At 47.1% G+C, this 26385-nt stretch overlaps 1 protein-coding gene across 1 annotated transcript in view; it reads left to right on the forward strand.

Moving 5' to 3' along the window:
- Window positions 1–72: 72 nt before the first annotated feature.
- The window catches only part of LOC144488311 (uncharacterized), a gene marked incomplete at its 3' end in the record, with an annotated part of 59187 nt that continues 32874 nt past the window's right edge, over window positions 73–26385 (forward strand). The window contains exon 1 of the mRNA XM_078206359.1: window positions 73–153. Coding sequence (XP_078062485.1) covers window positions 117–153 — 37 coding nt within the window. The remainder of the gene's footprint in view (window positions 154–26385) is intronic.

Raw genomic sequence — 26385 nt, forward strand, 5'->3', positions numbered from 1 at the left:
CAACGTGTGTTAGAATGTTCTGGAGCTGACTTTCGGAACAAGTCTGAAATGATTTAGTCTGGTTTCCTCTACGACAGGGTGCGAGGTTCGGAAGGGCGGATAGCTGAGTATCAAAGATGATGAGTGAATCCTCGATCCTGTACCTGTTGATGGGTAAGTGTTGAACATGTTGTTGGGTAAGTGTTGATCATGTTGATGGGGAGGTGTTGATCATGTTGATGGGGAGGTGTTGAACATGTTGATGGGGAGGTGTTGAAGATGTTGATCGGGAGGTGTTGAACATGTTGATGGGGAGGTGTTGAACATGTTGATGGGGAGGTGTTGAACATGTTGATGGGTAAGTGTTGAACATGTTGATGGGGAGGTGTTGAACATGTTGATGGGGAGGTGTTGAACATGTTGATGGGGAGGTGTTGATCATGTTGATGGGGAGGTGTTGAACATGTTGATGGGAAAGTGTTTAACATGATGATGGGGAGGTGTTGAACATGTTGATGGGGGGGGTGTTGAACATGTTGATGGGGAGGTGTTGAACATATTGATGGGTAAGTGTTGAACATGTTGATGGGGAGGTGTTGATCATGTTGATGGGGAGGTGTTGAACATGTTGATGGGTAAGTGTTGAACATGTTCATGGGTAAGTGTTGAACATGTTGATGGGGAGGTGTTGAACATGTAGATGGGGAGGTGTTGAACATGTTGATGGGGAGGTGTTGAACATGTTGATGGGTAAGTGTTGATCATGTTGATGGGGGGGTGTTGAACATGTTGATGGGTAAGTGTTGATCATGTTGATGGGGAGGTGTTGAACATGTTGATGGGGAGGTGTTGAACAGGTTGATGGGGAGGTGTTGATCATGTTGATGGGGAGGTGTTGAACATGTTGATGGGTAAGTGTTGAACATGTTGATGGGGAGGTGTTGATCATGTTGATGGGTAAGTGTTGAACATGTTGATGGGTAAGTGTTGAACATGTTGATGGGGAGGTGTTGAACATGTTGATGGGGAGGTGTTGAACATGTTGATGGGGAGGTGTTGAACATGTTGATGGGGAGGTGTTGAACATCTTGATGGTGAGGTGTTGATCATGTTGATGGGGAGGTGTTGATCATGTTGATGGGTAAGTGTTGATCATGTTGATGGGTAAGTGTTGAACATGTTGATGGGTAAGTGTTGAACATGTTGATGGGGAGGTGTTGAACATGTTGATGGGTAAGTGTTGATCATGTTGATGGGTAAGTGTTGAACATGTTGATGGGTAAGTGTTGATCATGTTGATGGGTAAGTGTTGATCATGTTGATGGGTAAGTGTTGAACATGTTGATGGGGAGGTGTTGAACATGTTGATGGGGAAGTGTTGATCATGTTGATGGGGAGGTGTTGATCATGTTGATGGGGAGGTGTTGAACATGTTGATGGGTAAGTGTTGAACATGTTGATGGGTAAGTGTTGAACATGTTGATGGGGAGGTGTTGAACATGTTGATGGGGAGGTGTTGAACATGTTGATTGGTAAGTGTTGAACATGTTGATGGGTAAGTGTTGATCATGTTGATGGGTAAGTGTTGAACATGTTGATGGGGAGGTGTTGAACATCTTGATGGGTAAGTGTGGATCATGTTGATGGGGAGGTGTTGAACATGTTGATTGGTAAGTGTTGAACATGTTGATGGCTAAGTGTTGATCATGTTGATGGGTAAGTGTTGAACATCTTGATGGGGAGGTGTTGATCATGTTGATGGGGAGGTGTTGAACATGTTGATGGGGAGGTGCTGAACATGTTGATAGGGAGGTGTTGATCATGTTGATGGGGAGGTGTTGATCATGTTGATGGGGAGGTGTTGATCATGTTGATGGGGAGGTGTTGATCATGTTGATGGGGAGGCGTTGATCATGTTGATGGGGAGGTGTTGATCATGTTGATGGGGAGGTGTTGATCGTGTTGATGGGGAAGTGTTGAACATGTTGAAGGGGAGGTGTTGAACATTTTGATGGGGAGGTGCTGAACATGTTGATGGGGAGGTGTTGAACATGTTGATGGGGAGGTGTTGAACATGTTGATGGGTAAGTGTTGAACATGTTCATGGGTAAGTGTTGAACATGTTGATGGGGAGGTGTTGAACATGTTGATGGGGAGGTGTTGAACATGTTGATGGGGAGGTGTTGAACATGTTGATGGGTAAGTGTTGATCATGTTGATGGGGGGGTGTTGAACATGTTGATGGGTAAGTGTTGATCATGTTGATGGGGAGGTGTTGAACATGTTGATGGGTAAGTGTTGAACATGTTGATGGGGAGGTGTTGAACATGTTGATGGGGAGGTGTTGATCATGTTGATGGGGAGGTGTTGAACATGTTGATGGGTAAGTGTTGAACATGTTGATGGGTAAGTGTTGAACATGTTGATGGGGAGGTGTTGAACATGTTGATGGGGAGATGTTGAACATGTTGATGGGGAGGTGTTGAACATGTTGATGGGGAGGTGTTGAACATCTTGATGGTGAGGTGTTGATCATGTTGATGGGGAGGTGTTGATCATGTTGAGGGGGAGGTGTTGAACATGGTGATGGGGAGGTGTTGATCATGTTGATGGGTAAGTGTTGAACATGTTGATGGGGAGGTGTTGAACATGTTGATGGGTAAGTGTTGAACATGTTGATGGGTAAGTGTTGAACATGTTGATGGGTAAGTGTTGAACATGTTGATGGGGAGGTGTTGAACATGTTGATGGGTAAGTGTTGAACATGTTGATGAGTAAGTGTTGAACATGTTGATGGGTACGTGTTGAACATGTTGATGGGTAAGTGTTGAACCTGTTGATTGGTGAGTGTTGAACATGTTGATGGGTAAGTGTTGAACATGTTGATGGGTAAGTGTTGAACATGTTGATGGGGAGGTGTTGAACATGTTGATGGGTAAGTGTTGAACATGTTGATGGGGAGGTGTTGAACATGTTGATGGGGAGGTGTTGAACATGTTGATGGGGAGGTGTTGAACATGTTGATGGGGGGGTGTTGAACATGTTGATGGGGAGGTGTTGATCATGTTGATGGGGAGGTGTTGAACATGTTGATGGGTAAGTGTTGAACATGTTGATGGGTAAGTGTTGAACATGTTGATGGGGAGGTGTTGAACATGTTGATGGGGAGGTGTTGAACATGTTGATGGGGAGGTGTTGAACATGTTGATGGGGGGGTGTTGAACATGTTGATGGGGAGGTGTTGATCATGTTGATGGGGAGGTGTTGAAAATGTTGATGGGGAGGTGTTGAACATGTTGATGGGTAAGTGTTGATCATGTTGATGGGTAAGTGTTGATCATGTTGATGGGGAGGTGTTGATCATGTTGATGGGGAGGTGTTGATCATGTTGATGGGGAGGTGTTGAACATGTTGATGGGGAGGTGTTGAACATGTTGATGGGGGGTGTTGAACATGTTGATGGGGAGGTGTTGAACATGTTGATGGCGGGGTGTTGAACATGTTGATGGGGAGGTGTTGAACATGTTGATGGGGAGGTGTTGAACATGTTGATGGGGAGGTGTTGATCATGTTGATGGGGAGGTGTTGATCATGTTGATGGGTAAGTGTTGAACATGTTGATGGGTAAGTGTTGAACATGTTGATGGGGAGGTGTTGATCAGGTTGATGGGGAGGTGTTGATCATGTTGATGGGGAGGTGTTGAACATGTTGATGGGGAGGTGTTGAACGTGTTGATGGGGAGGTGTTGATCATGTTGATGGGGAGGTGTTGATCATGTTGATGGGTAAGTGTTGAACATGTTGATGGGTAAGTGTTGAACATGTTGATGGGGAGGTGCTAAAACATGTTGATGGGGAGGTGTTGAACATGTTGATGGGGAGGTGTTGAACATGTTGATGGGGAGGTGTTGATCATGTTGATGGAGAGGTGTTGATCATGTTGATGGGTAAGTGTTGAACATGTTGATGGGTAAATGTTGAACGTGTTGATGGGGAGGTGTTGATCATGTTGATGGGGAGGTGTTGATCATGTTGATGGGTAAGTGTTGAACATGTTGATGGGTAAGTGTTGAACATGTTGATGGGGAGGTGCTAAAACATGTTGATGGGGAGGTGTTGAACATGTTGATGGGGAGGTGTTGAACATGTTGATGGGAAGGTGTTGATCATGTTGATGGAGAGGTGTTGATCATGTTGATGGGTAAGTGTTGAACATGTTGATGGGTAAATGTTGAACATGTTGATGGGGAGGTGTTGATCATGATGATGGGGAGGTGTTGAACATGTTGATGGGGAGGTGTTGAACATGTTGATGGGGAGGTGTTGAACATGTTGATGGGGAGGTGTTGAACATGTTGATGGGGAGGTGTCGAACATGTTGATGGGGAGGTGTTGAACATGTTGATGGGGAGGTGTTGAACATGTTGATGGGGGGGTGTTGAACATGTTGATGGGGAGGTGTTGAACATGTTGATGGGTAAGTGTTGAACATGTTGATGGTGAGGGTTGAACATGTTGATGGGTAAGTGTTGAACATGTTGATGGGGAGGTGTTGAACATGTTGATGGGTAAGTGTTGAACATGTTGATGGGGAGGTGTTGAACATGTTGATGGGGAGGTGTTGATCATGTTGATGGGTAAGTGTTGAAAATGTTGATGGGGAGGTGTTGATCATGTTGATGGGGAGGTGTTGATCATGTTGATGGGGAGGTGTTGAACATGTTGATGGGGAGGTGTTGATCATGTTGATGGGGAGGTGTTGAACATGGTGATGGGTAAGTGTTGAACATGTTGATGGGGAGGTGTTGAACATGTTGATGGGGAGGTGTTGAAGATGTTGATGGGGAGGTGTTGATCATGTTGATGGGGAGGTGTTGAACATGTTGATGGGGAGGTGTTGAACATGTTGATGGGGAGGTGTTGAACATGTTGATGGGGCGGTGTTGAACATGTTGATGGGGAGGTGTTGAACATGTTGATGGGGAGGTGTTGAACATGTTGATGGGGAGGTGTTGAACATGTTGATGGGGAGGTGTTGATCATGTTGATGGGGAGGTGTTGAACATGTTGATGGGGAGGTGTTGAACATGTTGATGGGGAGGTGTTGATCATGTTGATGGGGAGGTGTTGAACATGTTGATGGGGAGGTGTTGATCATGTTGATGGGGAGGTGTTGATCATGTTGATGGGGAGGTGTTGAACATGTTGATGGGGAGGTGTTGATCATGTTGATGGGGAGGTGTTGAACATGTTGATGGGGAGGTGTTGAACATGTTGATGGGGAGGTGTTGATCATGTTGATGGGGAGGTGTTGAACATGTTGATGGGGAGGTGTTGATCATGTTGATGGGTAAGTGTTGAACATGTTGATGGGGAGGTGTTGAACATGTTGATGGGGTGGTGTTGATCATGTTGATGGGGAGGTGTTGATCATGTTGATGGGGAGGTGTTGATCATGTTGATGGGGAGGTGTTGAACATGTTGATGGGGAGGTGTTGAACATGTTGATGGGGAGGTGTTGATCATGTTGATGGGGAGGTGTTGAACATGTTGATGGGTAAGTGTTGAACATGTTGATGGGGAGGTGTTGATCATGTTGATGGGGAGGTGTTGATCATGTTGATTCGGAGGTGTTGATCATGTTGATGGGGAGGTGTTGATCATGTTGATGGGGAGGTGTTGATCATGTTGATGGGGAGGTGTTGAACATGTTGATGGGGAGGTGTTGATCATGTTGATGGGGAGGTGTTGAACATGTTGATGGGGAGGTGTTGAACATGTTGATGGGGAGGTGTTGAACATGTTGATGGGGAGGTGTTGAACATGTTGATGGGGAGGTGTTGATCATGTTGATGGGGAGGTGTTGAACATGTTGATGGGGGGGTGTTGAACATGTTGATGGGGAGGTGTTGAACATGTTGATGGGGAGGTGTTGATCATGTTGATGGGGAGGTGTTGAACATGTTGATGGGGAGGTGTTGAACATGTTGATGGGGAGGTGTTGAACATGTTGATGGGTAAGTGTTGAACATGTTGATGGTGAGGGTTGAACATGTTGATGGGTAAGTGTTGAACATGTTGATGGGGAGGTGTTGAACATGTTGATGGGTAAGTGTTGAACATGTTGATGGGGAGGTGTTGAACATGTTGATGGGGAGGTGTTGATCATGTTGATGGGTAAGTGTTGAAAATGTTGATGGGGAGGTGTTGATCATGTTGATGGGGAGGTGTTGATCATGTTGATGGGGAGGTGTTGAACATGTTGATGGGGAGGTGTTGATCATGTTGATGGGGAGGTGTTGAACATGGTGATGGGTAAGTGTTGAACATGTTGATGGGGAGGTGTTGAACATGTTGATGGGGAGGTGTTGATCATGTTGATGGGGAGGTGTTGATCATGTTGATGGGGAGGTGTTGAACATGTTGATGGGGAGGTGTTGAACATGTTGATGGGGAGGTGTTGAACATGTTGATGGGGCGGTGTTGAACATGTTGATGGGGAGGTGTTGAACATGTTGATGGGGAGGTGTTGAACATGTTGATGGGGAGGTGTTGAACATGTTGATGGGGAGGTGTTGATCATGTTGATGGGGAGGTGTTGAACATGTTGATGGGGAGGTGTTGAACATGTTGATGGGGAGGTGTTGATCATGTTGATGGGGAGGTGTTGAACATGTTGATGGGGAGGTGTTGATCATGTTGATGGGGAGGTGTTGATCATGTTGATGGGGAGGTGTTGAACATGTTGATGGGGAGGTGTTGATCATGTTGATGGGGAGGTGTTGAACATGTTGATGGGGAGGTGTTGAACATGTTGATGGGGAGGTGTTGATCATGTTGATGGGGAGGTGTTGAACATGTTGATGGGGAGGTGTTGATCATGTTGATGGGTAAGTGTTGAACATGTTGATGGGGAGGTGTTGAACATGTTGATGGGGTGGTGTTGATCATGTTGATGGGGAGGTGTTGATCATGTTGATGGGGAGGTGTTGATCATGTTGATGGGGAGGTGTTGAACATGTTGATGGGGAGGTGTTGAACATGTTGATGGGGAGGTGTTGATCATGTTGATGGGGAGGTGTTGAACATGTTGATGGGTAAGTGTTGAACATGTTGATGGGGAGGTGTTGATCATGTTGATGGGGAGGTGTTGATCATGTTGATTCGGAGGTGTTGATCATGTTGATGGGGAGGTGTTGATCATGTTGATGGGGAGGTGTTGATCATGTTGATGGGGAGGTGTTGAACATGTTGATGGGGAGGTGTTGATCATGTTGATGGGGAGGTGTTGAACATGTTGATGGGGAGGTGTTGAACATGTTGATGGGGAGGTGTTGAACATGTTGATGGGGAGGTGTTGAACATGTTGATGGGGAGGTGTTGATCATGTTGATGGGGAGGTGTTGAACATGTTGATGGGGGGGTGTTGAACATGTTGATGGGGAGGTGTTGAACATGTTGATGGGGAGGTGTTGATCATGTTGATGGGGAGGTGTTGAACATGTTGATGGGGAGGTGTTGATCATGTTGATGGGGAGGTGTTGATCATGTTGATGGGGAGGTGTTGATCATGTTGATGGGGAGGTGTTGAACATGTTGATGGGGAGGTGTTGAACATGTTGATGGGGAGGTGTTGATCATGTTGATGGGAGGTGTTGAACATGTTGATGGGTAAGTGTTGAACATGTTGATGGGGGGGTGTTGATCATGTTGATGGGGAGGTGTTGATCATGTTGATGGGGAGGTGTTGAACATGTTGATGGGGGGGTGTTGATCATGTTGATGGGGAGGTGTTGATCATGTTGATGGGGAGGTGTTGATCATGTTGATGGGGAGGTGTTGAACATGTTGATGGGGGGGGTGTTGATCATGTTGATGGGGAGGTGTTGATCATGTTGATGGGGAGGTGTTGATCATGTTGATGGGGGGGTGTTGATCATGTTGATGGGGAGGTGTTGATCATGTTGATGGGGAGGTGTTGATCATGTTGATGGGGAGGTGTTGAACATGTTGATGGGGAGGTGTTGATCATGTTGATGGGGAGGTGTTGATCATGTTGATGGGGAGGTGTTGATTATGTTGATGGGGAGGTGTTGAACATGTTGATGGGGAGGTGTTGAACATGTTGATGGGTAAGTGTTGAACATGTTGATGGGGGGGTGTTGATCATGTTGATGGGGAGGTGTTGAACATGTTGATGGGGAGGTGTTGAACATGTTGATGGGGAGGTGTTGAACATGTTGATGGGGAGGTGTTGAACACGTTGATGGGGAGGTGTTGAACATGTTGATGGGGAGGTGTTGAACATGTTGATGGGGAGGTGTTGAACATGTTGATGGGGGGGTGTTGAACATGTTGATGGGGAGGTGTTGAACATGTTGATGGGGAGGTGTTGATCATGTTGATGGGGAGGTGTTGAACATGTTGATGGGGAGGTGTTGATCATGTTGATGGGGAGGTGTTGATCATGTTGATGGGGAGGTGTTGATCATGTTGATGGGGAGGTGTTGAACATGTTGATGGGGAGGTGTTGAACATGTTGATGGGGAGGTGTTGATCATGTTGATGGGAGGTGTTGAACATGTTGATGGGTAAGTGTTGAACATGTTGATGGGGGGGGTGTTGATCATGTTGATGGGGAGGTGTTGATCATGTTGATGGGGAGGTGTTGAACATGTTGATGGGGGGGTGTTGATCATGTTGATGGGGAGGTGTTGATCATGTTGATGGGGAGGTGTTGATCATGTTGATGGGGAGGTGTTGAACATGTTGATGGGGGGGGTGTTGATCATGTTGATGGGGAGGTGTTGATCATGTTGATGGGGAGGTGTTGATCATGTTGATGGGGGGGTGTTGATCATGTTGATGGGGACGTGTTGATCATGTTGATGGGGAGGTGTTGATCATGTTGATGGGGAGGTGTTGAACATGTTGATGGGGAGGTGTTGATCATGTTGATGGGGAGGTGTTGATCATGTTGATGGGGAGGTGTTGATTATGTTGATGGGGAGGTGTTGAACATGTTGATGGGGAGGTGTTGAACATGTTGATGGGTAAGTGTTGAACATGTTGATGGGGGGGTGTTGATCATGTTGATGGGGAGGTGTTGAACATGTTGATGGGGGGGTGTTGATCATGTTGATGGGGAGGTGTTGAACATGTTGATGGGGAGGTGTTGAACATGTTGATGGGGAGGTGTTGATCATGTTGATGGGGAGGTGTTGATTATGTTGATGGGGGGGTGTTGAACATGTTGATGGGGAGGTGTTGAACATGTTGATGGGGAGGTGTTGATCATGCTAATAGGGAGGTGTTGATCATGTTGATGGGGAGGTGTTGAACATGTTGATGGGGAGGTGTTGATCATGTTGATGGGGAGGTGTTGAACATGTTGATGGGGAGGTGTTGATCATGTTGATGGGGGGGTGTTGAACATGTTGATGGGGAGGTGTTGATCATGTTGATGGGGAGGTGTTGATCATGTTGATGGGGAGGTGTTGAACATGTTGATGGGGAGGTGTTGATCATGTTGATGGGGAGGTGTTGAACATGGTGATGGGTAAGTGTTGAACATGTTGATGGGGAGGTGTTGAACATGTTGATGGGGAGGTGTTGAAGATGTTGATGGGGAGGTGTTGATCATGTTGATGGGGAGGTGTTGATCATGTTGATGGGGAGGTGTTGATCATGTTGATGGGGAGGTGTTGATCATGTTGATGGGGAGGTGTTGATCATGTTGATGGGGAGGTGTTGATCATGTTGATGGGGAGGTGTTGAACATGTTGATGGGGAGGTGTTGAACATGTTGATGGGGAGGTGTTGAACATGTTGATGGGGAGGTGTTGAACATGTTGATGGGGACGTGTTGATCATGTTGATGGGGAGGTGTTGAACATGTTGATGGGGAGGTGTTGATCATGTTGATGGGGAGGTGTTGAACATGTTGATGGGGGGGTGGTGAACATGTTGATGGGGAGGTGTTGAACATGTTGATGGGGAGGTGTTGATCATGTTGATGGGGAGGTTTTGAACATGTTGATGGGGAGGTGTCGATCATGTTGATGGGGAGGTGTTGATCATGTTGATGGGGAGGTGTTGATCATGTTGATGGGGAGGTGTTGAACATGTTGATGGGGAGGTGTTGAACATGTTGATGGGGAGGTGTTGATCATGTTGATGGGAGGTGTTGAACATGTTGATGGGTAAGTGTTGAACATGTTGATGGGGGGGTGTTGATCATGTTGATGGGGAGGTGTTGATCATGTTGATGGGGAGGTGTTGATCATGTTGATGGGGAGGTGTTGATCATGTTGATGGGGAGGTGTTGATCATGTTGATGGGGAGGTGTTGATCATGTTGATGGGGAGGTGTTGAACATGTTGATGGGGAGGTGTTGATCATGTTGATGGGGAGGTGTTGATCATGTTGATGGGGAGGTGTTGATTATGTTGATGGGGAGGTGTTGAACATGTTGATGGGGAGGTGTTGAACATGTTGATGGGTAAGTGTTGAACATGTTGATGGGAGGGTGTTGATCATGTTGATGGGGAGGTGTTGAACATGTTGATGGGGGGGTGTTGATCATGTTGATGGGGAGGTGTTGAACATGTTGATGGGGAGGTGTTGAACATGTTGATGTGGAGGTGTTGATCATGTTGATGGGGAGGTGTTGATTATGTTGATGGGGGGGTGTTGAACATGTTGATGGGGAGGTGTTGAACATGTTGATGGGGAGGTGTTGATCATGCTAATAGGGAGGTGTTGATCATGTTGATGGGGAGGTGTTGAACATGTTGATGGGGAGGTGTTGATCATGTTGATGGTGAGGTGTTGAACATGTTGATGGGGAGGTGTTGATCATGTTGATGGGTAAGTGTTGAACATGTTGATGGGGAGGTGTTGAACATGTTGATGGGGTGGTGTTGATCATGTTGATGCGGAGGTGTTGATCATGTTGATGGGGAGGTGTTGATCATGTTGATGGGGAGGTGTTGAACATGTTGATGGGGAGGTGTTGAACATGTTGATGGGGAGGTGTTGATCATGTTGATGGGGAGGTGTTGAACATGTTGATGGGTAAGTGTTGAACATGTTGATGGGGAGGTGTTGATCATGTTGATGGGGAGGTGCTGATCATGTTGATGGGGAGGTGTTGATCATGTTGATGGGGAGGTGTTGATCATGTTGATGGGGAGGTGTTGATCATGTTGATGGGGAGGTGTTGAACATGTTGATGGGGAGGTGTTGAACATGTTGATGGGGAGGTGTTGAACATGTTGATGGGGAGGTGTTGAACATGTTGATGGGGAGGTGTTGAACATGTTGATGGGGAGGTGTTGAACATGTTGATGGGGAGGTGTTGATCATGTTGATGGGGAGGTGTTGAACATGTTGATGGGGGGGTGTTGAACATGTTGATGGGGAGGTGTTGAACATGTTGATGGGGAGGTGTTGATCATGTTGATGGGGAGGTGTTGAACATGTTGATGGGGAGGTGTTGATCATGTTGATGGGGAGGTGTTGATCATGTTGATGGGGAGGTGTTGATCATGTTGATGGGGAGGTGTTGAACATGTTGATGGGGAGGTGTTGAACATGTTGATGGGGAGGTGTTGATCATGTTGATGGGAGGTGTTGAACATGTTGATGGGTAAGTGTTGAACATGTTGATGGGGGGGTGTTGATCATGTTGATGGGGTGGTGTTGATCATGTTGATGGGGAGGTGTTGAACATGTTGATGGGGGGGTGTTGATCATGTTGATGGGGAGGTGTTGATCATGTTGATGGGGAGGTGTTGATCATGTTGATGGGGAGGTGTTGAACATGTTGATGGGGGGGGTCTTGATCATGTTGATGGGGAGGTGTTGATCATGTTGATGGGGAGGTGTTGATCATGTTGATGGGGGGGTGTTGATCATGTTGATGGGGAGGTGTTGATCATGTTGATGGGGAGGTGTTGATCATGTTGATGGGGAGATGTTGAACATGTTGATGGGGAGGTGTTGATCATGTTGATGGGGAGGTGTTGATCATGTTGATGGGGAGGTGTTGATTATGTTGATGGGGAGGTGTTGAACATGTTGATGGGGAGGTGTTGAACATGTTGATGGGTAAGTGTTGAACATGTTGATGGGGGGGTGTTGATCATGTTGATGGGGAGGTGTTGAACATGTTGATGGGGAGGTGTTGAACATGTTGATGGGGAGGTGTTGAACACGTTGATGGGGAGGTGTTGAACATGTTGATGGGGAGGTGTTGAACATGTTGATGGGGAGGTGTTGATCATGTTGATGGGGAGGTGTTGAACATGTTGATGGGGGGGTGTTGAACATGTTGATGGGGAGGTGTTGAACATGTTGATGGGGAGGTGTTGATCATGTTGATGGGGAGGTGTTGAACATGTTGATGGGGAGGTGTTGATCATGTTGATGGGGAGGTGTTGATCATGTTGATGGGGAGGTGTTGATCATGTTGATGGGGAGGTGTTGAACATGTTGATGGGGAGGTGTTGAACATGTTGATGGGGAGGTGTTGATCATGTTGATGGGAGGTGTTGAACATGTTGATGGGTAAGTGTTGAACATGTTGATGGGGGGGGTGTTGATCATGTTGATGGGGAGGTGTTGATCATGTTGATGGGGAGGTGTTGAACATGTTGATGGGGGGGTGTTGATCATGTTGATGGGGAGGTGTTGATCATGTTGATGGGGAGGTGTTGATCATGTTGATGGGGAGGTGTTGAACATGTTGATGGGGGGGGTGTTGATCATGTTGATGGGGAGTTGTTGATCATGTTGATGGGGAGGTGTTGATCATGTTGATGGGGGGGTGTTGATCATGTTGATGGGGACATGTTGATCATGTTGATGGGGAGGTGTTGATCATGTTGATGGGGAGGTGTTGAACATGTTGATGGGGAGGTGTTGATCATGTTGATGGGGAGGTGTTGATCATGTTGATGGGGAGGTGTTGATTATGTTGATGGGGAGGTGTTGAACATGTTGATGGGGAGGTGTTGAACATGTTGATGGGTAAGTGTTGAACATGTTGATGGGGGGGTGTTGATCATGTTGATGGGGAGGTGTTGAACATGTTGATGGGGGGGTGTTGATCATGTTGATGGGGAGGTGTTGAACATGTTGATGGGGACTTGTTGAACATGTTGATGGGGAGGTGTTGATCATGTTGATGGGGAGGTGTTGATTATGTTGATGGGGGGGTGTTGAACATGTTGATGGGGAGGTGTTGAACATGTTGATGGGGAGGTGTTGATCATGCTAATAGGGAGGTGTTGATCATGTTGATGGGGAGGTGTTGAACATGTTGATGGGGAGGTGTTGATCATGTTGATGGGGAGGTGTTGAACATGTTGATGGGGAGGTGTTGATCATGTTGATGGGGGGGTGTTGAACATGTTGATGGGGAGGTGTTGATCATGTTGATGGGGAGGTGTTGATCATGTTGATGGGGAGGTGTTGAACATGTTGATGGGGAGGTGTTGATCATGTTGATGGGGAGGTGTTGAACATGGTGATGGGTAAGTGTTGAACATGTTGATGGGGAGGTGTTGAACATGTTGATGGGGAGGTGTTGAAGATGTTGATGGGGAGGTGTTGATCATGTTGATGGGGAGGTGTTGATCATGTTGATGGGGAGGTGTTGATCATGTTGATGGGGAGGTGTTGATCATGTTGATGGGGAGGTGTTGATCATGTTGATGGGGAGGTGTTGATCATGTTGATGGGGAGGTGTTGAACATGTTGATGGGGAGGTGTTGAACATGTTGATGGGGAGGTGTTGAACATGTTGATGGGGAGGTGTTGAACATGTTGATGGGGACGTGTTGAACATGTTGATGGGGAGGTGTTGAACATGTTGATGGGGAGGTGTTGATCATGTTGATGGGGAGGTGTTGAACATGTTGATGGGGGGGTGTTGAACATGTTGATGGGGAGGTGTTGAACATGTTGATGGGGAGGTGTTGATCATGTTGATGGGGAGGTTTTGAACATGTTGATGGGGAGGTGTCGATCATGTTGATGGGGAGGTGTTGATCATGTTGATGGGGAGGTGTTGATCATGTTGATGGGGAGGTGTTGAACATGTTGATGGGGAGGTGTTGAACATGTTGATGGGGAGGTGTTGATCATGTTGATGGGAGGTGTTGAACATGTTGATGGGTAAGTGTTGAACATGTTGATGGGGGGGTGTTGATCATGTTGATGGGGAGGTGTTGATCATGTTGATGGGGAGGTGTTGATCATGTTGATGGGGGGGTGTTGATCATGTTGATGGGGAGGTGTTGATCATGTTGATGGGGAGGTGTTGATCATGTTGATGGGGAGGTGTTGAACATGTTGATGGGGAGGTGTTGATCATGTTGATGGGGAGGTGTTGATCATGTTGATGGGGAGGTGTTGATTATGTTGATGGGGAGGTGTTGAACATGTTGATGGGGAGGTGTTGAACATGTTGATGTGTAAGTGTTGAACATGTTGATGGGAGGGTGTTGATCATGTTGATGGGGAGGTGTTGAACATGTTGATGGGGGGGTGTTGATCATGTTGATGGGGAGGTGTTGAACATGTTGATGGGGAGGTGTTGAACATGTTGATGTGGAGGTGTTGATCATGTTGATGGGGAGGTGTTGATTATGTTGATGGGGGGGTGTTGAACATGTTGATGGGGAGGTGTTGAACATGTTGATGGGGAGGTGTTGATCATGCTAATAGGGAGGTGTTGATCATGTTGATGGGGAGGTGTTGAACATGTTGATGGGGAGGTGTTGATCATGTTGATGGTGAGGTGTTGAACATGTTGATGGGGAGGTGTTGATCATGTTGATGGGTAAGTGTTGAACATGTTGATGGGGAGGTGTTGAACATGTTGATGGGGTGGTGTTGATCATGTTGATGGGGAGGTGTTGATCATGTTGATGGGGAGGTGTTGATCATGTTGATGGGGAGGTGTTGAACATGTTGATGGGGAGGTGTTGAACATGTTGATGGGGAGGTGTTGATCATGTTGATGGGGAGGTGTTGAACATGTTGATGGGTAAGTGTTGAACATGTTGATGGGGAGGTGTTGATCATGTTGATGGGGAGGTGCTGATCATGTTGATGGGGAGGTGTTGATCATGTTGATGGGGAGGTGTTGATCATGTTGATGGGGAGGTGTTGATCATGTTGATGGGGAGGTGTTGAACATGTTGATGGGGAGGTGTTGAACATGTTGATGGGGAGGTGTTGAACATGTTGATGGGGAGGTGTTGAACATGTTGATGGGGAGGTGTTGAACATGTTGATGGGGAGGTGTTGAACATGTTGATGGGGAGGTGTTGATCATGTTGATGGGGAGGTGTTGAACATGTTGATGGGGGGGTGTTGAACATGTTGATGGGGAGGTGTTGAACATGTTGATGGGGAGGTGTTGATCATGTTGATGGGGAGGTGTTGAACATGTTGATGGGGAGGTGTTGATCATGTTGATGGGGAGGTGTTGATCATGTTGATGGGGAGGTGTTGATCATGTTGATGGGGAGGTGTTGAACATGTTGATGGGGAGGTGTTGAACATGTTGATGGGGAGGTGTTGATCATGTTGATGGGAGGTGTTGAACATGTTGATGGGTAAGTGTTGAACATGTTGATGGGGGGGTGTTGATCATGTTGATGGGGAGGTGTTGATCATGTTGATGGGGAGGTGTTGAACATGTTGATGGGGGGGTGTTGATCATGTTGATGGGGAGGTGTTGATCATGTTGATGGGGAGGTGTTGATCATGTTGATGGGGAGGTGTTGAACATGTTGATGGGGGGGGTGTTGATCATGTTGATGGGGAGGTGTTGATCATGTTGATGGGGAGGTGTTGATCATGTTGATGGGGGGGTGTTGATCATGTTGATGGGGAGGTGTTGATCATGTTGATGGGGAGGTGTTGATCATGTTGATGGGGAGGTGTTGAACATGTTGATGGGGAGGTGTTGATCATGTTGATGGGGAGGTGTTGATCATGTTGATGGGGAGGTGTTGATTATGTTGATGGGGAGGTGTTGAACATGTTGATGGGGAGGTGTTGAACATGTTGATGGGTAAGTGTTGAACATGTTGATGGGGGGGTGTTGATCATGTTGATGGGGAGGTGTTGAACATGTTGATGGGGAGGTGTTGAACATGTTGATGGGGAGGTGTTGAACATGTTGATGGGGAGCTGTTGAACACGTTGATGGGGAGGTGTTGAACATGTTGATGGGGAGGTGTTGAACATGTTGATGGGGAGGTGTTGATCATGTTGATGGGGAGGTGTTGAACATGTTGATGGGGGGGTGTTGAACATGTTGATGGGGAGGTGTTGAACATGTTGATGGGGAGGTGTTGATCATGTTGATGGGGAGGTGTTGAACATGTTGATGGGGAGGTGTTGATCATGTTGATGGGGAGGTGTTGATCATGTTGATGGGGAGGTGTTGATCATGTTGATGGGGAGGTGTTGAACATGTTGATGGGGAGGTGTTGAACATGTTGATGGGGAGGTGTTGATCATGTTGATGGGAGGTGTTGAACATGTTGATGGGTAAGTGTTGAACATGTTGATGGGGGGGGTGTTGATCATGTTGATGGGGAGGTGTTGATCATGTTGATGGGGAGGTGTTGAACATGTTGATGGGGGGGTGTTGATCATGTTGATGGGGAGGTGTTGATCATGTTGATGGGGAGGTGTTGATCATGTTGATGGGGAGGTGTTGAACATGTTGATGGGGGGGGTGTTGATCATGTTGATGGGGAGGTGTTGATCATGTTGATGGGGAGGTGTTGATCATGTTGATGGGGGGGTGTTGATCATGTTGATGGGGACATGTTGATCATGTTGATGGGGAGGTGTTGATCATGTTGATAGGGAGGTGTTGAACATGTTGATGGGGAGGTGTTGATCATGTTGATGGGGAGGTGTTGATCATGTTGATGGGGAGGTGTTGATTATGTTGATGGGGAGGTGTTGAACATGTTGATGGGGAGGTGTTGAACATGTTGATGGGTAAGTGTTGAACATGTTGATGGGGGGGTGTTGATCATGTTGATGGGGAGGTGTTGAACATGTTGATGGGGGGGTGTTGATCATGTTGATGGGGAGGTGTTGAACATGTTGATGGGGAGGTGTTGAACATGTTGATGGGGAGGTGTTGATCATGTTGATGGGGAGGTGTTGATTATGTTGATGGGGGGGGTGTTGAACATGTTGATGGGGAGGTGTTGAACATGTTGATGGGGAGGTGTTGATCATGCTAATAGGGAGGTGTTGATCATGTTGATGGGGAGGTGTTGAACATGTTGATGGGGAGGTGTTGATCATGTTGATGGGGAGGTGTTGAACATGTTGATGGGGAGGTGTTGATCATGTTGATGGGGGGGTGTTGAACATGTTGATGGGGAGGTGTTGATCATGTTGATGGGGAGGTGTTGATCATGTTGATGGGGAGGTGTTGAACATGTTGATGGGGAGGTGTTGATCATGTTGATGGGGAGGTGTTGAACATGGTGATGGGTAAGTGTTGAACATGTTGATGGGGAGGTGTTGAACATGTTGATGGGGAGGTGTTGAAGATGTTGATGGGGAGGTGTTGATCATGTTGATGGGGAGGTGTTGAACATGTTGATGGGGAGGTGTTGAACATGTTGATGGGGAGGTGTTGAACATGTTGATGGGGCGGTGTTGAACATGTTGATGGGGAGGTGTTGAACATGTTGATGGGGAGGTGTTGAACATGTTGATGGGGAGGTGTTGAACATGTTGATGGGGAGGTGTTGATCATGTTGATGGGGAGGTGTTGAGCATGTTGATGGGGAGGTGTTGAACATGTTGATGGGGAGGTGTTGATCATGTTGATGGGGAGGTGTTGAACATGTTGATGGGGAGGTGTTGAACATGTTGATGGGGAGGTGTTGATCATGTTGATGGGGAGGTGTTGAACATGTTGATGGGGAGGTGTTGATCATGTTGATGGGGAGGTGTTGAACATGTTGATGGGGAGGTGTTGAACATGTTGATGGGGAGGTGTTGATCATGTTGATGGGGAGGTGTTGAACATGTTGATGGGGAGGTGTTGATCATGTTGATGGGTAAGTGTTGAACATGTTGATGGGGAGGTGTTGAACATGTTGATGGGGTGGTGTTGATCATGTTGATGGGGAGGTGTTGATCATGTTGATGGGGAGGTGTTGATCATGTTGATGGGGAGGTGTTGAACATGTTGATGGGGAGGTGTTGAACATGTTGATGGGGAGGTGTTGATCATGTTGATGGGGAGGTGTTGAACATGTTGATGGGTAAGTGTTGAACATGTTGATGGGGAGGTGTTGATCATGTTGATGGGGAGGTGTTGATCATGTTGATGGGGAGGTGTTGATCATGTTGATGGGGAGGTGTTGATCATGTTGATGGGGAGGTGTTGATCATGTTGATGGGGAGGTGTTGAACATGTTGATGGGGAGGTGTAGAACATGTTGATGGGGAGGTGTTGAACATGTTGATGGGGAGGTGTTGAACATGTTGATGGGGACGTGTTGAACATGTTGATGGGGAGGTGTTGAACATGTTGATGGGGAGGTGTTGATCATGTTGATGGGGAGGTGTTGAACATGTTGATGGGGGGGTGTTGAACATGTTGATGGGGAGGTGTTGAACATGTTGATGGGGAGGTGTTGATCATGTTGATGGGGAGGTTTTGAACATGTTGATGGGGAGGTGTTGATCATGTTGATGGGGAGGTGTTGATCATGTTGATGGGGAGGTGTTGATCATGTTGATGGGGAGGTGTTGAACATGTTGATGGTGAGGTGTTGAACATGTTGATGGGGAGGTGTTGATCATGTTGATGGGAGGTGTTGAACATGTTGATGGGTAAGTGTTGAACATGTTGATGGGGGGGTGTTGATCATGTTGATGGGGAGGTGTTGATCATGTTGATGGGGAGGTGTTGATCATGTTGATGGGGGGGTGTTGATCATGTTGATGGGGAGGTGTTGATCATGTTGATGGGGAGGTGTTGATCATGTTGATGGGGAGGTGTTGAACATGTTGATGGGGAGGTGTTGATCATGTTGATGGGGAGGTGTTGATCATGTTGATGGGGAGGTGTTGATTATGTTGATGGGGAGGTGTTGAACATGTTGATGGGGAGGTGTTGAACATGTTGATGGGTAAGTGTTGAACATGTTGATGGGGGGGTGTTGATCATGTTGATGGGGAGGTGTTGAACATGTTGATGGGGGGGTGTTGATCATGTTGATGGGGAGGTGTTGAACATGTTGATGGGGAGGTGTTGAACATGTTGATGTGGAGGTGTTGATCATGTTGATGGGGAGGTGTTGATTATGTTGATGGGGGGGTGTTGAACATGTTGATGGGGAGGTGTTGAACATGTTGATGGGGAGGTGTTGATCATGCTAATAGGGAGGTGTTGATCATGTTGATGGGGAGGTGTTGAACATGTTGATGGGGAGGTGTTGATCATGTTGATGGGGAGGTGTTGAACATGTTGATGGGGAGGTGTTGATCATGTTGATGGGGGGGTGTTGAACATGTTGATGGGGAGGTGTTGATCATGTTGATGGGGAGGTGTTGAAGATGTTGATGGGGAGGTGTTGAACATGTTGATGGGGAGGTGTTGAACATGTTGATGGGGAGGTGTTGATCATGTTGATGGGGAGGTGTTGAACATGTTGATGGGGAGGTGTTGATCATGTTGATGGGGAGGTGTTGATCATGTTGATGGGGAGGTGTTGATCAAGTTGATGGGGAGGTGTTGATCATGTTGATGGGGAGGTGTTGATCATGTTGAGGGGGAGGTGTTGAACATGTTGATGGGGAGGTGTTGAACATGTTGATGGTGAGGTGTTGAACATGTTGATGGGGAGGTGTTGAACATGTTGATGGGGAGGTGTTGATCATGTTGATGGGGGGGGGTGTTGAACATGTTGATGGGGAGGTGTTGAACATGTTGATGGGGAGGTGTTGAACATGTTGATGGGGAGGTGTTGAACAAGTTGATGGGGAGGTGTTGAACATGTTGATGAGGAGGTGTTGAACATGTTGATGGGTAAGTGTTGAACATGTTGATGGGGGGGTGTTGAACATGTTGATGGGGAGGTGTTGATCATGTTGATGGGGAGGTGTTGAACATGTTGATGGGGAGGTGTTGAACATGTTGATGGGTAAGTGTTGAACATGTTGATGGGGGGGTGTGTTGAACATGTTGATGGGGAGGTGTTGAACATTTTGATGGGGAGGTGTTGAACATGTTGATGGGTAAGTGTTGAACATGTTGATGGGGAGGTGTTGAACATATTGATGGGGAGGTGTTGAAGATGTTGATGGGGAGGTGTTGATCATGTTGATGGGGAGGTGTTGATCATGTTGATGGGGAGGTGTTGAACATGGTGATGGGTAAGTGTTGAACATGTTGATGGGGAGGTGTTGAACATGTTGATGGGGAGGTGTTGAAGATGTTGATGGGGAGGTGTTGATCATGTTGATGGGGAGGTGTTGAACATGTTGATGGGGAGGTGTTGAACATGTTGATGGGGAGGTGTTGAACATGTTAATGGGGCGGTGTTGAACATGTTGATGGGGAGGTGTTGAACATGTTGATGGGGAGGTGTTGAACATGTTGATGGGGAGGTGTTGAACATGTTGATGGGGTGGTGTTGATCATGTTGATGGGGAGGTGTTGAACATGTTGATGGGGAGGTGTTGAACATGTTGATGGGGAGGTGTTGATCATGTTGATGGGGAGGTGTTGAACATGTTGATGGGGAGGTGTTGAACATGTTGATGGGGAGGTGTTGATCATGTTGATGGGGAGGTGTTGAACATGTTGATGGGGAGGTGTTGATCATGTTGATGGGGAGGTGTTGAACATGTTGATGGGGAGGTGTTGAACATGTTGATGGGGAGGTGTTGATCATGTTGATGGGGAGGTGTTGAACATGTTGATGGGGAGGTGTTGATCATGTTGATGGGTAAGTGTTGAACATGTTGATGGGGAGGTGTTGAACATGTTGATGGGGTGGTGTTGATCATGTTGATGGGGAGGTGTTGATCATGTTGATGGGGAGGTGTAGATCATGTTGATGGGGAGGTGTTGAACATGTTGATGGGGAGGTGTTGAACATATTGATGGGGAGGTGTTGATCATGTTGATGGGGAGGTGTTGAACATGTTGATGGGTAAGTGTTGAACATGTTGATGGGGAGGTGTTGATCATGTTGATGGGGAGGTGTTGATCATGTTGATGGGGAGGTGTTGATCATGTTGATGGGGAGGTGTTGATCATGTTGATGGGGAGATGTTGATCATGTTGATGGGGAGGTGTTGAACATGTTGATGGGGAGGTGTTGAACATGTTGATGGGGAGGTGTTGAACATGTTGATGGGGAGGTGTTGAACATGTTGATGGGGAGGTGTTGAACATGTTGATGGGGAGGTGTTGAACATGTTGATAGGGAAGTGTTGATCATGTTGATGGGGAGGTGTTGAACATGTTGATGGGGGGGTGTTGAACATGTTGATGGGGAGGTGTTGAACATGTTGATGGGGAGGTGTTGATCATGTTGATGGGGAGGTGTTGAACATGTTGATGGGGAGGTGTTGATCATGTTGATGGGGAGGTGTTGATCATGTTGATGGGGAGGTGTTGATCATGTTGATGGGGAGGTGTTGAACATGTTGATGGGGAGGTGTTGAACATGTTGATGGGGAGGTGTTGATCATGTTGATGGGAGATGTTGAACATGTTGATGGGTAAGTGTTGAACATGTTGATGGGGGGGTGTTGATCATGTTGATGGGGAGGTGTTGATCATGTTGATGGGGAGGTGTTGAACATGTTGATGGGGGGGTGTTGATCATGTTGATGGGGAGGTGTTGATCATGTTGATGGGGAGGTGTTGATCATGTTGATGGGGAGGTGTTGAACATGTTGATGGGGGGGGTGTTGATCATGTTGATGGGGAGGTGTTGATCATGTTGATGGGGAGGTGTTGATCATGTTGATGGGGGGGTGTTGATCATGTTGATGGGGAGGTGTTGATCATGTTGATGGGGAGGTGTTGATCATGTTGATGGGGAGGTGTTGAACATGTTGATGGGGAGGTGTTGATCATGTTGATGGGGAGGTGTTGATCATGTTGATGGGGAGCTGTTGATTATGTTGATGGGGAGGTGTTGAACATGTTGATGGGGAGGTGTTGAACATGTTGATGGGTAAGTGTTGAACATGTTGATGGGGGGGTGTTGATCATGTTGATGGGGAGGTGTTGAACATGTTGATGGGGGGGTGTTGATCATGTTGATGGGGAGGTGTTGAACATGTTGATGGGGAGGTGTTGAACATGTTGATGGGGAGGTGTTGATCATGTTGATGGGGAGGTGTTGATTATGTTGATGGGGGTTGTTGAACATGTTGATGGGGAGGTGTTGAACATGTTGATGGGGAGGTGTTGATCATGCTAATAGGGAGGTGTTGATCATGTTGGTGGGGAGGTGTTGAACATGTTGATGGGGAGGTGTTGATCATGTTGATGGGGAGGTGTTGAACATGTTGATGGGGAGGTGTTGATCATGTTGATGGGGGGGTGTTGAACATGTTGATGGGGAGGTGTTGATCATGTTGATGGGGAGGTGTTGAAGATGTTGATGGGGAGGTGTTGAACATGTTGATGGGGAGGTGTTGAACATGTTGATGGGGAGGTGTTGATCATGTTGATGGGGAGATGTTGAACATGTTGATGGGGAGGTGTTGATCATGTTGATGGGGAGGTGTTGATCATGTTGATGGGGAGGTGTTGATCAAGTTGATGGGGAGGTGTTGATCATGTTGATGGGGAGGTGTTGATCATGTTGAGGGGGAGGTGTTGAACATGTTGATGGGGAGGTGTTGAACATGTTGATGGTGAGGTGTTGAACATGTTGATGGGGAGGTGTTGAACATGTTGATGGGGAGGTGTTGATCATGTTGATGGGGGGGGTGTTGAACATGTTGATGGGGAGGTGTTGAACATGTTGATGGGGAGGTGTTGAACATGTTGATGGGGAGGTGTTGAACAAGTTGATGGGGAGGTGTTGAACATGTTGATGGGGAGGTGTTCAACATGTTGATGGGTAAGTGTTGAACATGTTGATGGGGGGATGTTGAACATGTTGATGGGGAGGTGTTGATCATGTTGATGGGGAGGTGTTGAACATGTTGATGGGGAGGTGTTGAACATGTTGATGGGTAAGTGTTGAACATGTTGATGGGGGGGTGTGTTGAACATGTTGATGGGGAGGTGTTGAACATGTTGATGGGGAGGTGTTGAACATGTTGATGGGTAAGTGTTGAACATGTTGATGGGGAGGTGTTGAACATGTTGATGGGGGGGTGTTGAACATGTTGATGGGGAGGTGTTGAACAAGTTGATGGGAGGGTGTTGAACATGTTGATGGGGAGGTGTTGATCATGTTGATGGGGAGGTGTTGAACATGTTGATGGGGAGGTGTTGATCATGTTGATGGGGAGGTGTTGATCATGTTGATGGGGAGGTGTTGAACATGTTGATGGGGAGGTGTTGAAAATGTTGATGGGGAGGTGTTGATCATGTTGATGGGGAGGTGTTGATCATGTTGATGGGGAGGTGTTGAACATGTTGATGGGGAGGTGTTGAACATGTTGATGGGGAGGTGTTGATCATGTTGATGGGGAGGTGTTGAACATGTTGATGGGGAGGTGCTGAAAATGTTGATGGGTAAGTGTTGAACATGTTGATGGGGAGGTGTTGAACATGTTGATGGGGATGTGTTGAACATGTTGATGGGGTGGTGTTGATCATGTTGATGGGGAGGTGTTGAACATGTTGATGGGGAGTTGTTGAACATGCTGATGGGTAAGTGTTGATCATGTTGATGGGGAGGTGTTGAACATGTTGATGGGGAGGTGTTGAACATGTTGATGGGGAGGTGTTGATCATGTTGATGGGGAGGTGTTGAACATGTTGATGGGGAGGTGTTGATCATGTTGATGGGGAGGTGTTGAACATGTTGATGGGGAGGTGTTGAACATGTTGATGGGGAGGTGTTGATCATGTTGATGGGGAGGTGTTTATCAAGTTGATGGGGAGGTGTTGATCATGTTGATGGGGAGGTGTTGATCATGTTGAGGGGGAGGTGTTGAACATGTTGATGGGGAGGTGTTGAACATGTTGATGGTGAGGTGTTGAACATGTTGATGGGGAGGTGTTGAACATGTTGATGGGGAGGTGTTGATCATGTTGATGGGGGGGGTGTTGAACATGTTGATGGGGAGGTGTTGAACATGTTGATGGGGAGGTGTTGAACATGTTGATGGGGAGGTGTTGAACAAGTTGATGGGGAGGTGTTGAACATGTTGATGGGGAGGTGTTCAACATGTTGATGGGTAAGTGTTGAACATGTTGATGGGGGGATGTTGAACATGTTGATGGGGAGGTGTTGATCATGTTGATGGGGAGGTGTTGAACACGTTGATGGGGAGGTGTTGAACATGTTGATGGGTAAGTGTTGAACATGTTGATGGGGGGGTGTGTTGAACATGTTGATGGGGAGGTGTTGAACATGTTGATGGGGAGGTGTTGAACATGTTGATGGGTAAGTGTTGAACATGTTGATGGGGAGGTGTTGAACATGTTGATGGGGGGGTGTTGAACATGTTGATGGGGAGGTGTTGAACAAGTTGATGGGAGGGTGTTGAACATGTTGATGGGGAGGTGTTGATCATGTTGATGGGGAGGTGTTGAACATGTTGATGGGGAGGTGTTGATCATGTTGATGGGGAGGTGTTGATCATGTTGATGGGGAGGTGTTGAACATGTTGATGGGGAGGTGTTGAAAATGTTGATGGGGATGTGTTGATCATGTTGATGGGGAGGTGTTGATCATGTTGATGGGGAGGTGTTGAACATGTTGATGGGGAGGTGTTGAACATGTTGATGGGGAGGTGTTGATCATGTTGATGGGGAGGTGTTGAACATGTTGATGGGGAGGTGCTGAACATGTTGATGGGTAAGTGTTGAACATGTTGATGGGGAGGTGTTGAACATGTTGATGGGGATGTGTTGAACATGTTGATGGGGAGGTGTTGATCATGTTGATGGGGAGGTGTTGAACATGTTGATGGGGAGGTGTTGAACATGCTGATGGGTAAGTGTTGATCATGTTGATGGGGAGGTGTTGAACATGTTGATGGGGAGGTGTTGAACATGTTGATGGGGAGGTGTTGATCATGTTGATGGGGAGGTGTTGAACATGTTGATGGGGAGGTGTTGATCATGTTGATGGGGAGGTGTTGAACATGTTGATGGGGAGGTGTTGAACATGTTGATGGGGAGGTGTTGATCATGTTGATGGGGAGGTGTTGAACATGTTGATGGGGAGGTGTTGATCATGTTGATGGGGAGGTGTTGAACATGTTGATGGGTAAGTGTTGAACATGTTGATGGGGGGGTGTTGATCATGTTGATGGGGAGGTGCTGATCAAGTTGATGGGGAGGTGTTGAACATGTTGATGGGGGCTGTTGATCATGTTGATGGGGAGGTGTTGATCATGTTGATGGGGAGGTGTTGATCATGTTGATGGGGAGGTGTTGAACATGTTGATGGGGTGTGTTGAACATGTTGATGGGGGGGTGTTGAGCATGTTGATGGGGGGGTGTTGATCATGTTGATGGCGAGGTGTTGATCATGTTGATGGGGAGGTGTTGATCATGTTGATGGGGAGGTTTTGAACATGTTGATGGGGAGGTGTTGATCATGTTGATGGGGAGGTGTTGATCATGTTGATGGGGAGGTGTTGATCATGTTGATGGGGGGGTGTTGAACATGTTGATGGGGAGGTGTTGATCATGTTGATGGGGAGGTGTTGAACATGTTGATGGGGAGGTGTTGAACATGTTGATGGGGAGGTGTTGAACATGTTGATGGGGAGGTGTTGATCATGTTGATGGGGAGGTGTTGAATATGTTGATGGGGAGGTGTTGATCATGTTGATGGGGAGGTGTTGATCATGTTGATGGGGAGGTGTTGATCATGTTGATGGGGAGGTGTTGATCATGTTGATGGGGAGGTGTTGAACATGTTGATGGGGAGGTGTTGAACATGTTGATGGGGAGGTGTTGAACATGTTGATGGGGAGGTGTTGAACATGTTGATGGGGAGGTGTTGAACATGTTGATGGGGAGGTGTTGATCATGTTGATGGGGGGGTGTTGAACATGTTGATGGGGAGGTGTTGATCATGTTGATGGGGAGGTGTTGAACATGTTGATGGGGAGGTGTTGATCATGTTGATGGGGAGGTGTTGATCATGTTGATGGGGAGGTGTTGAACATGTTGATGGGGAG

The sequence above is a fragment of the Mustelus asterias genome, unplaced genomic scaffold (genome assembly GCF_964213995.1).
Source record: "Mustelus asterias unplaced genomic scaffold, sMusAst1.hap1.1 HAP1_SCAFFOLD_1455, whole genome shotgun sequence".
In the NCBI taxonomy this organism is placed as follows: Eukaryota; Metazoa; Chordata; class Chondrichthyes; order Carcharhiniformes; family Triakidae; genus Mustelus; species Mustelus asterias.